General features: G+C 29.5%; 1 protein-coding gene across 1 annotated transcript; it reads left to right on the top strand.

Annotated features, from left to right (window-relative positions):
* Positions 1–8852: 8852 nt before the first annotated feature.
* LOC107888331 (calreticulin) lies at positions 8853–12652 on the top strand. The gene is made up of 14 exons (XM_016812401.2): positions 8853–9039; positions 10016–10123; positions 10208–10400; positions 10684–10942; positions 11043–11099; positions 11187–11234; positions 11324–11410; positions 11493–11550; positions 11655–11722; positions 11808–11903; positions 11986–12033; positions 12124–12153; positions 12240–12329; positions 12413–12652. The coding sequence occupies exons 1-14, from the start codon at positions 8928–8930 to the stop codon at positions 12422–12424; spliced, it is 1266 nt and encodes a 421-aa protein (XP_016667890.2). The 5' UTR covers positions 8853–8927; the 3' UTR covers positions 12425–12652.
* The last annotated feature ends 246 nt before the right edge of the window (positions 12653–12898 follow it).

Below are 12898 nucleotides of genomic sequence, written 5' to 3'. Positions count from 1 at the left end.
TTTTTAAAACATATTTTAATTAACTAATTTAATGGTTATTGAAAATAAAATTATTATTTTTAAACAATCTCATTATAGGTTCTGATCATATTTATTCTTTTTGACACAATACCTAAAATTACCCAAAACCCCTCTTGGACCCATAAATAGAAGGATATAATGATTCAGCGCACTCGAACTCATGTCCTTCTACATTGACAACAAAATCTATACCAATTGAGCTAAGACTCAATCAACAAAATAAAACTAATTTTAACTATATTATTTAATAACTTAAATACGTTTTTATCATATTATAAACATGTTACAATCAATTTAAAACAAAATTTAAACAATATTTATAAAGTGTTTTAAATATGATATTTTTATCATATAAAATTATTTTTTTTACGCTTTTTAAAAGCTTGTGTTCTTGTTCTAAAAGTTAAGCGGATTTTAAAATGAATTTTATTTTAATCGAATTTTAATTTCAATATTAATCTTTAATTGCTATAAAATTTTAAATAATTTTTTTATTTCTAATTAAAATAATTTTAATGTTTAAACTATATTTTATTTTTTCCTTTTAATGTAATAAATTATTATTTAACTTATGAGTTTAATTTTTTTAGTTAAAAAATCAGGTTATTTTTTAAAATAATTGTATAGTATTAAAATATGGTTTAAATTTTGAGGCCTACATTAGTTTAATAAATAAATATGTTGACATGTCAAGTAAATACACTACCCACTTGTTATCATTTTAAATATGTCACTTAGGATTATTTTTAAAAACTTTGTAATATTATATATATATATAAAAGATATAAGGAACTAGTTGTGATAATTATAAATTATCATTATTAGTTAAAAAATTTGAGGTAAACAAAAAGTTGTGCTAAATTTATTTTAAAAAATGTTGCACTCATTTTATGTAAAATAGAGTTATTATTTGAATAGAATTCTAAACATATTAATTATCGCTTAATTAATAATAGAGTTAATTATGTTAATTTTCACTTTAAAATGTTTTAATTATTATTTGAAGATTTTATATTATAATATTTGAATCAATACGTTAATATATTTTAATTATATTTAATAATTTAAATAAAAATATTATTTTATACTAATTGGTACAATTTAAAGCACAATATTAAAAAAATTAAATATTAAACGCATAAAATCACATAGGCTAGAGAAATTTTTAATTGACTAATACAATTTTTGTTGTTTATTATATTATTGATTTTTCCATTATAAATATTATTTATTGTTATACAGTTATAAATAAGAGTTTTAATTTTACTAAAATAATTGGTCAATTTTTACTTGATAAGAAAAGTTATCGTTGTAACAACCCGATTTCTAGTGGTATCAGGAAAAAGAAAAGTTATCGTTGTAACAACTCGATTTCTAGTGGTATCAGGAAAGGTGGTTTTGGAACTCTATTTCCATAAACCGAGTCCATAAATATTAAATATAAATATTTACAGATTTGGTATAAAAATTTATTAGAGTTTGGTCCTTCAATTTTTCCTATTAATCGCTTAATTAAGGTATAGAGACTAAATTGTAAAAGTCTTATTGTTATAAATTTTTAAATAGTTAAAGATTCCAAATGGTAAAAACACCATTTTATTTTATGAGATAGTGGAAAATGATGTTGTCATCCACTAATTTTAGTTAATTATTGTTAAGGTTTATTTAATTAAGGTTAATTATTTTTAATTAAAGTATATAAGACAAAATAAAGAAAAAAAAATATGGCATCTTTTCTTCATCTTCTTCATTCTTGCCCAAATTTGAAAGGAAGAAAACCCTTTTGAGTTTCAAAACATTCGGCCATTGATTGGTAAGAAATTTTAAGTCTTTTTCTTTTAAGTTTTATGTGTTTAAGGTCATAGGAGCTTGATTTAGCTAGCTTGTGGACCAATTTGTAAAAAAAAATTTGAAAGCCTTCATTGTTTATTTCTTGAAGGTTTTGGTGTTAAATTGATAGATTTTCTGCTTAGATGTGAAAAATGACTAGATTGTAATGTTTAATTGTTAGTTTTGTACAAAATGATCAAAGTGAATAAATTACAAAATTGATGTGAAATTTTAGTAATAATAGATAGTAGAGAGTCCCTAAGGATGTGATTGAGATCGGTTTTCAAACCGAAGCTCAAATTTGAAAGATATAATTATTTCAATTTCAGGGACTAAATTGAATATTAAAACTTTAGGGACATTTGAAAAATAAAATTATATAGGTTCATTCATCTTATGGCATAATATGAAAATGTTTAGTATTGATGAATTTTCTAAAATAATTGATTAGATTGAGAATTGGATAAAATCTAAGATAAATAAGGAAAAGCCAAAATTATCGAATAGTCCTTGAAGATTTAGTTTGCTTGTTGTTTTGACCAGGTAAGTTCATATGGTATTTGTTTATATAAGTTATTGTGTATTTGATTTGTAATTATATATGTGTTTAATTGTGAATTGATGAAAAGATGATAATTAGACTAAATTGTAAAATGATGATTATAAGTGGAAAAAAAGCCCGTGTGAACTTGGTAAAAGTTAGGATACGATTGAGATGCCAATAGGGTTTTCTGCACGCTTGTACGAGATTGGTTACAAATGTTATCGAGATCCAACATTTTTGTGGACTCGAAGATACATGTGACATAGGTTTAGCTTAGACCGGTAACCTGATGTCGTTTTAAAGGTTTAGCTCGAATGGGTGACCTAACCTGTATATTTTCAACTTGGACAAGCAATTTGATGGGTTGTTATAAAGTTTTAACCTAAACTGGTAACCTAACACAATTATATATTTAGCTCGGACGAGCAACTGGTGTACCGGAGATACCTATATATCCGAGCCTGTTTAACAGAGTTCATCAGGCGAAATAGTTTACAAGAATTGAAAATTTTAAATGAGATATAATGTTCTTGATATTCACTCGAAAAATGTTAAATTTGAGCTTGAATGAGGTATTGAAATTTTAACCTTGGTATGTATACAATTGTATTATTTCATGATTGATTAAGCTTTGAACTTTATTAAGCAAAATGACATGAAGTGGTATGATATGTGATTGTGGTATCATATGTTTTAATTAAAATTTAATACTCACCTTATTGATGTGCGATTTGTCATGTCTAATCAAATTATGTCAAGCTTAAAAGCTTATTGTATCTAATTGAATGATAAGGTACATTTTTGTTTTATGCCTATGAACTTCTAAGCATTTTATATGCTTACCTAATTATTTCCCCTTTTCCTTGTAGACGTTACCTTGCGAAATACGTCAAACCAAATTATTTCGAAGCTCTCACTATCCTATCATCGATTTGGTAGCTTTTTAATCACTTTGAGTTTTGGGATTGTGACATGTATATAGAGATTAGAAGTTAAGAAAGTGGCCACTATCTTAATCATTTGGTATGCTTGATAATTGTGTCAAATATTGAGTTGTTGAAAAGTTGGTATGTACCAAATGGTGTATGAACTAGCTATTGTTCGATGTGGTTTAGTTGATGATTTTAAAATTGAATATGTCATTAGATATGCTAGAAGTTGAGTATTGAAGAAATCTAAGTTGAACGAATAGATGTGCATATATGCTTAAGTGATTGGAATGGAAATGAAATGGCATGATTCTATATGACTTGGTTCAGGTAAATATTGATAATTGAATGGTTTGGTTGGTTTATTTAGAATGGTATTTTTATGAAAAGTAGGGAAATGAATAATTGGTAATAGATTGAACCTATGTTGAAATGGTTGAATGAAAATAGTTAAATGATTTGTTTTCACATGTTTTCATTCAATTGAAATTGGTAATTGTTGAACACGTTGATAGATATGTTTAGAAGCTTTAAAGTAGTTACCAAATGGTTTAATTTTTACCAAAAACAGAGTCCACGTCTCAACGAGCAACTTACCTCGTCGTAACGTTGACCAGCAGGAGTCACATTGCGATGCCAAATGGTCTGAGGTCACAATGTGACATACTGTTTTGGCGACGTAACGACGTGGAGGAAATGGCGTCACGACATCGGCCCTAAACTTTTAAAACTTTGCAATTTGGCAACCTCAAGTGGCCTTATTTTTTTGTCCAAGCTCATTTTTCGTACCTATATTTTTGTCCAAATCCTCCTACTTTTCGAACGAACCTTCAGGTCTGGGCGGGTAACCAAATCCATAATCAGGTCTAGTTTTAATACACTAGACAAAAATTTGGCTAAAAAAAGTTATTTTGTGGAACAAAAATTTGAAATTTTACATCTACAAATAAAATATTACAAAGATTTATATGGTCTACAAGCCACAATTTTGAGACGGCTATCAAAGAAGATGAGATTAAAAGAAAATTGAAATCCTTCAAAGATAATTATGAGATGGGCAGATGAAGTGAAGAAGAGACCAGATGATTATGTTACGATAATGTTAAATAAATATTTATTTTTGTATAAAATTAAAATATTATAAAAAAACTTATTTAGTCCAAATATAAAAATCATTTTTAAAATTAATCTTAAGATAATTGTTAAAAAAAGTTAATTTTAACTTGTTTACATGTAAATATATTTTGTTATAAGTTCAACATTTCAAAGTATAATAAATCTAATTACATTATTACAAAATCATAATCTAATATGACTGCAAATCTACTTCAATAGTGAATTTTTTTTTACTTTAATAGATTTTTATGGAAATTTTATATTTATCATAACCATTTTATTTAATTAACATAATAAACAACAATATAAATTAATTTAATTGATTATATGTTTCAATCATTATATTGTATATAAAAATTAACTGAAATTCTTTTGTATTTATATATACACATACTACTAGTTTTTTTTAACTATTTAAGTAAAAGTCTACTACTTTTTAGCACGTTTTCAGTTTGCTAATTTGGCACGTCTTTTCTCTTAAGTTTCTAGGGTTTTGTTTTTTTGCAAGGTTTTGCTTTTCAAAGGGGTTTTGTTGCACGAATATATGGGGAAAGATCTGGCGAATTTGAATATCTCTGAAGAGGAAGAAGATCTGCTTCGAGGGCAAGGCAATGTGGATGTGGTGGAGGAGGACTTTCAATTTTTCTTGGTAGGGAAAGTGCGGTGAGCTTTCTATCATTATGTAATAGTCTTGCAAATTTATGGCATCCGTTGAGAGGGTTAATTATCTCGGATATTTGTGATAAGAGGTTTTTGTTCAGGTTTTATTGTGAGGTGGATCTAGAGAGGGTCTATGATGGTATGCTGTGGAATTTCAATAGACATTGTTAATTATTCATAAGATGGAGCAAGGGGAGGGTCCATTACAAGTAACTTTGGTTTATTTGGTATTTTGGGTTCAGCTCCATTAGGGTTCATGTCAGAAGGTATGGCGCGTCAGTTTGGTAACTTTATTGGCTCTTTTTTGGAGTATAATGCCTTTTATATTGTGAGGGAAGTTAGTAGGTTTATGAGAATTCGGGTGAATATAGATGTTCGGCTACCGTTGAAGCAAAAGAAAAGAATCTTTTTGGCTCAGGATCGTTTGATTTACGCCTTTTTTCAATATGAAAAAATCACGTTGTTTTGTTTTTTGTGTGGTAAATTAGGGCATGGGGAGGGTTTCTGCCTAATTTGGATCACGTTAGGTACACAAGTAGTGGAATTCAGATAGTATATCTCTCTAAGGGCGGTGCTAAGGAAAGGGGCAACAGTAGTTAGTAGGTAGTTGAAGGAGGAGAATTCCAGGGAGAATTTTAAAGGGGATTTCGAGGGGAAGGGCAATATGGCTGAGGCAGAAGAAGATAATCCTAATGTTGGCAACACTGATCAGGAAGAGCACAATGGTAGTTCTAGCCAATTTAGTCATATGATCGGCCATTCTGTTTTGTGCTCTCGATACATACTTGATACACACTTTACACATCCTACATAGAAGGCCATAAATTAACCGTAGTTCCACCATTTTTCTATTTGCTTCTTTGTCAGCCAAGAGTGTTTCAACTAGCAGCGCATTATCACACTTGAGTTCCATTTGTCTGAAACCTTTCTCCCATACTAAGTGTAGACCTTCCAATACAAACCTAGCCTCGTCAATAATTCGATTTTTGACATTTTACTTTAACATTGTTTACATTTTAATCATTTTATTTAATATATGATTAACATAATAACCAACAATTCAAATTAACAACTAAAACTTCCTTTACATAATTCTTAAATTTATGCAAAACTATTCCTATAATTTTTTTTCATAAACGTCATTGACATTACTTTCCATGCATAAAGTTATTTTTCAACATTTTCTTATTAAAATTTACTTAATTTCTGTATTTACTTATTACCTAATCATCATGCAAAGCACAAAAATAAAGAAATCCAACAAAAACAAAATAACTAAATTTGGAAATACAAATGCTTTATAAAATAAAAATAAAAAGCCGAAGATTGAAATTTTTTTGGAATAAAAATATAATAAGAACAAGAAAAAAATCAATCACGAGTTAAAAATAGAAAAGAAAAAATGAGTGTAAAAATTTGTTCTTCTCCAACCAGTTGCGGGAAACTGGAATTAAGTTCTTGCGAGCCACAGTTGAGACAAATAGAAGAGAAGAAAAATTGACGGGTCTTTTATAAAAATATTACAAAAAAATAAAAAAATATCAAAATAATATTAATTTTTTATTTACCAAAATAATACAAAAAAAAAACATGATAGCCTGGTGGAGGGCCTGCCACAGGTGGCACAGGACTGAAATGTAATGATCTAAAGTATTCAAGGACCTGATATGAAATTTACCATTTTGAGGAAAGAAAGTGAAATGGTGCTGCCTGACAGTGTGGCGGCACTAAACTTGAAAAGTAGCTAATTGCCTTCTAAGCCCTCCTTATTTATTATTTTCTTTTTATTCCCCTTCAACTCACTTTTTTATTTAATAAACAAACCCTCAACCTATTTTTGTAGTTAAATAAGCTCTTAATCTATGATTTTTACTCATAAAAGTCCTTTATTTTATTATTAAAGTAAATATATTTTACCTAAAGTAAAGCTATTTAAAAAAATATAAACTAATTCGCATTTTATGTTTATGTGAATTTGATGAGAATAGTTTATTAAATAAAAAATTTTAAATTTTTACTCTAATAATATTTTTATAATTTATGTTTATGTATATTTTACTCTAATAATATTTTATTTATATTTCATGGACCAAATTAATTATTAATAATTTAAGTTAACATACCATCTTAATAGAAGATAACAAATGAGTAATTAAAATGTAAGAATTCAATAATATTAATAATCATTATGTAAATTTTAAAAATTGCATGAAAAAAACATAATTTCACCTAGAATTCAAGGAGAACGGGTATACTTAACCAAAAAGAATATTATTAGAGTAAAATATACATAAACATAAATTATAAAAATATTATTAGATAAAAAATTTAATTTTTTTATTTAATAAACTATTCTCATCAAATTCACATAAACATAAAATGCGAATTAGTTTATACTTTTTTAAATAGCTTTACTTTAGGTAAACTATATTTACTTTAATAATAAAATAAAGGACTTTTATGAGTAAAAATCATAGATTAAGAGCTTATTTAACTACAAAAATAGGTTGAGGGCTTGTTTATTAAATAAAAAATGAATTGAAGGGGAATAAAAATAAAATAATAAATAAGGAGGGCTTAGAAGGCAATTAGACACTTTTCAAGTTTATGCCTCAATATGTTGGGAATTTGAATGGTTGATTACAATTTTTAATTTTAATTATATTAAGTATTTGTCATTTAAATATATTTTTATTGAAAAATTGTAATAAATTAGCAAAAGATATGATAATTTAAGATCACACATCCCTTTAAATAATATCATTTCAAAATAAAATAAAAACAATTTATTCTTTTTTTTATCTTTAAGTAATTACTGTTACAAATTATATAAATAATTTAAAATTAAATTGTCATGGATTGAAAACATAAATATAAAAAAAATCTCTAAATTGAGTTGTAATAACAAACTATGCACCACATTAAATAAATTGAAATAAATTATTAAAAAATCATGAAAAAGATAAAATAAACTTACTATAAATAAATATGTTAATATATACAAATATTAACACACAAAAAAAAGTTCCAATAGATTTATCAAAACATCTATAACATAATAAACATATTAAAAACATTATATGTTTATTTAACATTATTTATGATTGAAAATCATTTTTAACCCAAAACACTCTTAATGGACGGGAAATAATGGTATGAAACAGTGAAGTCATGTTATTTGTATCTTTTTTTATTAATCAACATTTTTATTTTGAATTTTAGTATTTTTTATCTTGAAAAAAAATAAAAAAATAATTCTGAAATTCAAGATGAAATTGCTGGTGTGGTATTAAACTATTGAAAATGAATTATATTCTTGTTTCATATGATCCTTTCTCTGGATGAGAAATGATTGTACGAAACAGAAATGTCACGTCATCTATTTTTTTTTTAATAGTTTAATGTCATATCAATAGTTTCATCTTAAAAGAAATCAAAATAAAATAAAATTCTTAAAATTTAAAATAAAATTAATGATGTAAGTTAAACTATTGAAAAAAATATATCCTATTCCATATAATACTCTCTCAAAGGACATCATAAAATAGTTGCAACTTGCAACTAAATTGAATTTCTAAAACGTAACTACTAAAACTCCTAGCCAAACAAGCAGAAACTTTTCTACGTGTCATGCAAAACTTCTTCCAATAGTTTTACGCCACGTCAATCCAATGACACTGAAGAATGACATGTCTGCAAATCATTGGTTCACGTCATATTTAGCCAATACCAGCACCTCAAAAACAATTTAATTCAACCAATATATAGAGGAACCCACAATCAGTCTCACCCTCGGTCTGCAGCTCTACTTATTTTTTTTCTCTTAGATGAGTACAACCATGGCGAATCACAAACGGTTCCCTAATTTCGTATCTCTTATTCTCCTCTCTCTCGTCGCCACCGCTTCTGCTGAAGTTTTCTTCGAAGAACGCTTCGAAGGTAAACTATTTTCTTTACTCATTTCTCTCGGTTTTCGAGTACTAAAATTTTGTCCGTCGTATCTCAACCTTTAGATCGGCTTGTTTTTTGTCATTTGGATCTGTTTTTTTAAGATGTTTTAGCTTTCAATTTGATCTAATTTGTACGAATCGGGAATTTATATGTTTTCTTTTGGCAGTCGGATTGTTTTCATTTGTTTCTTTACTCAAATACTTACTTACGTTTAGAAGTGCAACTAATTCGAGTAGATCAACTGATGATCTGATTTCCTAATTCAGTTCTAGATAAAATTAGTGTTAGAAATGTAGTTTAATTGCGATAAAAATGACAGTGAATGTTACGGTCACTGACGTTTCAGTTTGATCTGCAACTGTAGAGGATGATAGAAATAATGGTAATTAATATATTATTTTTTGTTGTTTTGTTATTCATTTTATTCCTTCAGTTTATAGTAATTGGCTAATTACGAGTCAAATATGTCTTTTAAATACGGGGATGAAAACGTTAACTTGACAAAAATAAGTGATGAAAACGTAAATTTTAGAAATGTGAGAGGGAAATAACTAAAAGTTATCCTTTTTAGCTGCAAGGATAGAAACCATAGCAGAGCAGAAATTGTATCTATTTACAGATTGTGTACTCTTAACTTGACAAAAATAAGTGATGAAAACGTTAACTTTAGAAATGTGAGAGGGAAATAACTAAAAGTTATCCTTTTTAGCTGCAAGGATAGAAACCATAGCAGAGCAGAAATTGTATCTATTTACAGATTGTGTACTCTTTCTAACATTCCTTAGATTCTGTACTCTTTCTAACATTCCTTAGATTCCGTACTCTTTCTAACAAATGAGTGAGAACTTATGAAAAGGAAGCTACTTTTGCTTTAATTGAACTTTTTTTAGTTTTCATTGTCTCCGAAATGCTTAATTGTACTTCTCTTCGCTGATTTTGCTTTTCTATTGTCGTGAAACTTTAGATGGATGGGAAAGTCGTTGGGTAAAATCTGACTGGAAGAAAGATGAGAACATGGCTGGGGAATGGAATTACACTTCTGGAAAATGGAATGGAGATCTTAATGACAAAGGTAACCTTCTGGAATTACTCATAACTTGGTATAGATAAAGGCTATGTTTCAAGTTAGTTACCTATGGCTCTGCGTTTTGCACAGGTATTCAAACTAGTGAAGACTACAGGTTTTATGCTATTTCAGCTGAGTTCCCAGAAGTTAACAACAAGGGAAAGACTCTAGTCTTCCAATTTTCTGTGAAGCACGAGCAGAAGCTTGACTGTGGTGGTGGCTACATGAAGTTGCTCAGTGGTGATGTTGACCAGAAGAAATTTGGCGGTGACACCCCGTACAGGTTGGCGCATGCCCTTTGATCCAACCTATTCACATTTCTAATAGATATTTATTGTGGGTCGGACCTCCAACTCATCAAATATTGGGCGCTCCCACTCTGTGAACCTGTTGCCTCTTTAGGCACTTGGATTTTCAGCAAAGTCGCTCTTTGAACTCACTCAAGCTTTCGGTAGAGTTGGGAGACAAAACCTCTACTTGCGATAAAACTAGATGTGTTGGTGTTTGACCCTCAACAATATTATTGTTCAATTTACTTATTTTTTTGTTGTGTTGATTGGTTCCAGCATCATGTTTGGCCCTGATATTTGCGGCTACAGCACCAAGAAAGTACATGCCATTCTTACATACAATGGGACAAATCACTTGATCAAAAAGGAAGTTCCTTGCGAGACTGACCAACTCACTCATGTTTATACATTCATTCTCCGTCCAGATGCTACCTACAGCATCCTTATTGATAATGTTGAGAAACAAACTGGTAGCCTATACACTGATTGGGATCTCCTCCCACCAAAGAAGATCAAGGATCCTGAGGCCAAGAAGGTAATTGGTCGCACCCTATAACAATTGATATATTTTTTGGTTTACTTTTTTCTCATATGAATTATGAATACACAACTTAAGTACTTTGCACGATGGGCAGCCTGAAGATTGGGATGACAAGGAATACATCCCTGATCCTGAAGACAAAAAGCCAGAGGTAATAACATTCTCTTATCCTACATTGCATATACTGCGCCTAAAGATGCACGAGCGCGCTAACTTCTAGTTTTTTTACATACGATAGGGTTATGATGACATTCCAAAAGAGATTCCTGATCCCGATGCTAAGAAGGTAGTCATTTATTACTTTTTGGATTATTTTATCATGAAATAGTATGCCTTGTTTGAGCTAAAGAGTATTGATTAAAATCATTTACCCAGCCTGAAGATTGGGATGATGAAGAAGATGGTGAATGGACACCCTCAACAATTCCCAACCCGGAGTACAAGGGCCAATGGAAGCCAAAGGTTTGTGATATCCTTACCTAATTGCTGCATTTATCATGATTTTTTAGTTAGTAACTTGGAACTCTTTTTCCTCATTTTGCAGAAAATCAAGAACCCCAACTACAAGGGCAAGTGGAAGGCACCAATGATTGACAACCCAGGTTTTTTGCTAGCTCATTTCTGTTGTGCCTTTTTTTACTTTTATATGAACAACAAGAAGTTTTATCTTAATTCATGTAATTCTGTGCTTTTCTATGACCCTCAGATTTCAAGGATGATCCAGATCTCTATGTTTTCCCCACCTTGAAGTATGTCGGTATTGAATTGTGGCAGGTACTCTTTAGCCTAAATCCTAGCCCGTTATCTTTCTGGACCATTTTAGAGCTCTATAACGAGACAAATGTCTGTGTTTTTTCAGGTGAAATCTGGAACAATGTTTGATAACATCTTAGTTGCTGATGATGTAGTGTATGCCAAGAAACTAGCTGAAGAAACATGGGGCAAGCAGAAGGATGTATGTGCATCTTTGTTTTTTTTTTCTCTTTCTTATAGCTCTGTTTGTCATATTTGACTGACGTTACTGGCTATTTTTGCAGGCTGAAAAGGCATCATTTGAGGAGGCGGAGAAAAAGAGAGAGGAGGAGGTATTTTCATGACTAGAAGCCATCTTATTTCTGTCTTATTTCTAGTTCAATTGCATTTCCTTTCTAACTAATGAAAACATTGATGTTCAGGAATCAAAGGATGACCCAGTTGATTCCGATGTAAGCATGAAACATGCCTTCTTAAAAATGTGATCCGTCTGTTCATCATTGTTCTGGTTTTGATTATGTTTCGTGTGTTTTTCCAGGCTGAGGATGAAGATGATGCCGATGATACTGAAGGGCACGAGTCTGATTCCGATACCAAATCAGACGATGAGGACAAGGAAGATGCACATGTAAGTAGTTATTTTGATGTCATGACTTCACTAATCAGTTTTATTATGTTTAATTGATCTATGAATGTGCTCTGTGTATGCAGGATGAGCTCTAAGCACTGCAATGTCTCGCTGACAAATCGGTTTGGAGATAAAAACGCCTAAATTTTTTCCTACCCTTTATTTAAAAAAGAGTTCTAGTTTTAGGAGTTTCCTGTTAGAGGAAAAAGGAATTGAATGCTTCAGGCAAAAGAACTTTCACTGATGCTTTCTTAATATGATTTTAACTGTCAGAACAAAGGCATGCTCTTTTTCTTTTTTATGATGACTAGATATTTTTACTATTCAAGTTCCCCGGTTTATCAATTGCAAGTTCCGAAAGATTGTTTGACGGTCATACCATTGCATAATTAGTGAACTTGCACAATAATGGTGTAAACTAAAATGTGATCACAACACATTCACCAATCCTATAACAGGTGATTTTAGATAATTAATAAATTTGGATTTTAAAATAGATTATATATTGGATTTCAATTTTGAATTTTACAAATTGCAGATATTCAATCTTTGCCTTTTTTAATAAATCA

Source organism: Gossypium hirsutum, chromosome D13 (genome assembly GCF_007990345.1).
Source record: "Gossypium hirsutum isolate 1008001.06 chromosome D13, Gossypium_hirsutum_v2.1, whole genome shotgun sequence".
In the NCBI taxonomy this organism is placed as follows: Eukaryota; Viridiplantae; Streptophyta; class Magnoliopsida; order Malvales; family Malvaceae; genus Gossypium; species Gossypium hirsutum.
Note: the sequence above shows the minus strand (reverse complement) of the source record. Positions and strands in the feature narration are given on the sequence as shown.

Excerpts from the sequence above, each read along its gene's own strand:
- LOC107888331 (XM_016812401.2), top strand. The coding sequence starts at position 8,928 with ATGAGTACAACCATGGCGAATCACAAACGGTTCCCTAATTTCGTATCT. Across the intron at positions 10,124-10,207 it reads TGGAGATCTTAATGACAAAG|GTATTCAAACTAGTGAAGAC; the intron begins GTAACCTTCTGG and ends CGTTTTGCACAG. Across the intron at positions 11,551-11,654 it reads ACCAATGATTGACAACCCAG|ATTTCAAGGATGATCCAGAT; the intron begins GTTTTTTGCTAG and ends TATGACCCTCAG.